Source organism: Gastrolobium bilobum, unplaced genomic scaffold (assembly GCF_033153095.1).
Source record: "Gastrolobium bilobum isolate Gb01-03AN ecotype WA unplaced genomic scaffold, APGP_CSIRO_Gbil_v1 utg3223, whole genome shotgun sequence".
NCBI lineage: Eukaryota > Viridiplantae > Streptophyta > Magnoliopsida > Fabales > Fabaceae > Gastrolobium > Gastrolobium bilobum.
This window is the reverse complement of record NW_026897393.1, coordinates 194,302-197,025: the sequence shown is the minus strand read 5'-3', so window position 1 is coordinate 197,025 and position 2,724 is coordinate 194,302. Positions and strand designations below refer to the sequence as shown.

The window sequence follows — 2,724 nt, the reverse complement described above, 5'->3', positions numbered from 1 at the left end:
GAAAACTATGTTCATCCATCAACATTTTCCCAAGTTAAACAATATCAAATGCCTTAAAATTTTATTGGATTTTCTTACACAAGACATCATTCCAAGCAATAAATTCCAAAGGGAACTTGTCATTTAAAACCTCTAAATAGCTCCATTCAATAACACATATTCAAGAACACACTTCAAATTTTGATTCACTATAAAACTCAATCAAAATCAAGAAAATTCACCACCAATCAAGTCACAAGACTCCAAGAAATGAGTTTCAAGTGTACAACCAAGCAAACAAGCTCTAATGCCATTGAATTTCTCCAAAACCGCCACCCTCATCACAAAATGATCTCCTCACACACTCACTTTTAGGAGGATTTCACGAAAAATATTCACAAGAGGGAGGAGAATAACTTTGATTTTCAACAATTTTTGATTTGATGAGTAGAAGTGAGTGAAATTTTTGATTTGATTTTCAACAACTTTTAAAGGTAATGTATCTCTTATGTTGCAGGGCAACAAAAATTGTTCCTTTCATGTTGTTGTGTTTTTTTTTTATCTTCTGGTGTGGGTCATGCACTTTATTATGTTTGCATGACAGCTTTCTATTCTCCTACTTCAGGAAAATTATCAACCCTGATTTTTTTTTAGTATGAAAACATATAATTAGACTATAACAAAATCATTTTAGAGATGACTCAATATTAAACTCTTTACACAATGACATATGCAAGCATATAATATTCAAACATTTGTTTTTAAAATGCTCATACACTAATAACGATATATTAATTAATTAATTAATGGTTTAATATTATTTATTCTGTAAAGTTTTGTTATTAATAAACTTGAAACATTAGTTTCTGTGCTATTTAATTATAAAAAGACAGTATGTATAAAATAAATAAATATAAAAGACAAATATGAAATGATAAATGATATATAAAAGAAGTGTTGCGAGTGAGCAATAAGAAAAGGGGTAATTTGGTAGAAGTAGAAGAAGCTGCTAATCAGTGAGGTGAGGAGAAGAAGAAGAAGAAGAGGAAGATGATGGGTTGTGCTGCTTCCCCAACTGTATCGGTCTCCTTCAAGCTGCCCCAGCTACCACCATCTCGCACATCCAAGCCCAAGCCCAACCCCAACCCCAACCCCAACCCTGGTTATAGTTCCCTTTCATTTTCGTGGCTTTCTTCATTTCCTACTTTAAACATTCGCACAAACCCTATCAATCCCAATCCTTCCCTCTCCAAAGTAACTACTCTCCTTCCCTTTCTCTTCAATTTCCAATTTTCTGCTTCTGATTCTCTAATCCAGTTTAATGATGGAATTGTTGCTCTTCAAGAATTATAAAAGCATGAAGCATCAGAATTTTTTATTATTTCTCTGCTTTATATTAGTTTGATTTCCACTTCTCACAATTTAAGGCTTTCTTTTGCATATCTGTTACAAATTCCTAAATGCACATTTTTACCTTTTAATTCCCAAAAGCAAGGCAAAGGGGCTTTTCCATTTTATCATGCTGCTCTCTTGGGCTAACAAAACAAATTTAATTGCCAAATGAATAATCACATAATTCTCAGTCTCAGAAAAACTTCGAGTTTATGTGTGCTATGTCGTGACAGTAATCACGTCACACGCTCTCTCGGGCTTGTTTTTCTGTGATGTTCTGAATTTCTGAATTGTGAAATCTGAAAAATTTGGACATGAAGATTACATAGAAAACAGTGGCAGTTTATAATTATTCTCATGCTTTGTGTTGTGTTGTGTTGTGTTGTGTTGTGTTGTGTTGTGTTGACATGAATGAAGAAAAGTAAGTCATTCTAACATCATGTGTAGGGTTCCATCATTCGAGCTGCGTGGACCCGAAGATCTCGAGGTGAAGCGGCAAAGAAACCTAACAGGAAATCATGGAAGCAGAGGACAGATATGTACATGAGACCATTCTTATTAAATGTTTTCTTTTCAAAAAGATTTATTCATGCAAAAGTGATGCACCGAGGAACAAGCAAAGTCATATCTGTTGCTACCACAAATGCCAAGGATCTTCGAAACTCTCTTCCATCCTTGATTGATCATAGTGCTTGTAGAGTAATTGGAAGGCTTATTGCTGAGCGATCAAAGGAAGCTGATGTATATGCAATCGCATATGAACCCAGAAAGGATGAAAGAATTGAAGGTAAACTTGGGATCGTTCTTGATACCATTAAAGAAAACGGAATTATTCTTGTCTGAGCCCATTAGCCTCCTTCTATTGCTTGTTACAAATTCTCTCTGAGTATGGATTTTTTTTTTTTTTTTTTTGTGCGTTACTTTGCTACTTGATGAATTAGAATATTGTGGTTTTATTTTGGCAGCGGTGTGTATCATATTTACTTGTTAATCTATTGTTTACATATTACAGCAGGCAAAGATATAGAGATAGAGAAATGTTTAACGTAATAGAGAATGGAGGATTTGAGTTTGAGCAGCAGAATAACAACATTATTGTTTTAAGTTCCTAGGAATTTATGTTAAAACCATAAGGATTGTTTGATAGCTGAGAAATTCTGAGTATTAATGAATCCGCGGGGAATATTACCAAAAAATTATTTAATTATTTGGTGGGCCAAATTATTATAAGAGACATCGGCTCAAGTTTTCTGAATTTATGTTTGGTTGATTGTCAATGATTTATGTGAATGTGGATTGATTTTACAAAATTAATTAAAAAAAATTCTGATATACCACAAAAGGGTCAAAATG

The 2,724-nt window shown here is 33.4% G+C and overlaps 1 protein-coding gene across 1 annotated transcript; it reads left to right on the top strand.

The window, feature by feature from the left end:
• The first annotated feature begins 930 nt into the window (after positions 1-930).
• Positions 931-2,335, top strand: LOC133306534 (uncharacterized). The gene is made up of 2 exons (XM_061506865.1): positions 931-1,233; positions 1,819-2,335. The coding sequence occupies exons 1-2, from the start codon at positions 1,030-1,032 to the stop codon at positions 2,212-2,214; spliced, it is 600 nt and encodes a 199-aa protein (XP_061362849.1). The 5' UTR covers positions 931-1,029; the 3' UTR covers positions 2,215-2,335.
• The last annotated feature ends 389 nt before the right edge of the window (positions 2,336-2,724 follow it).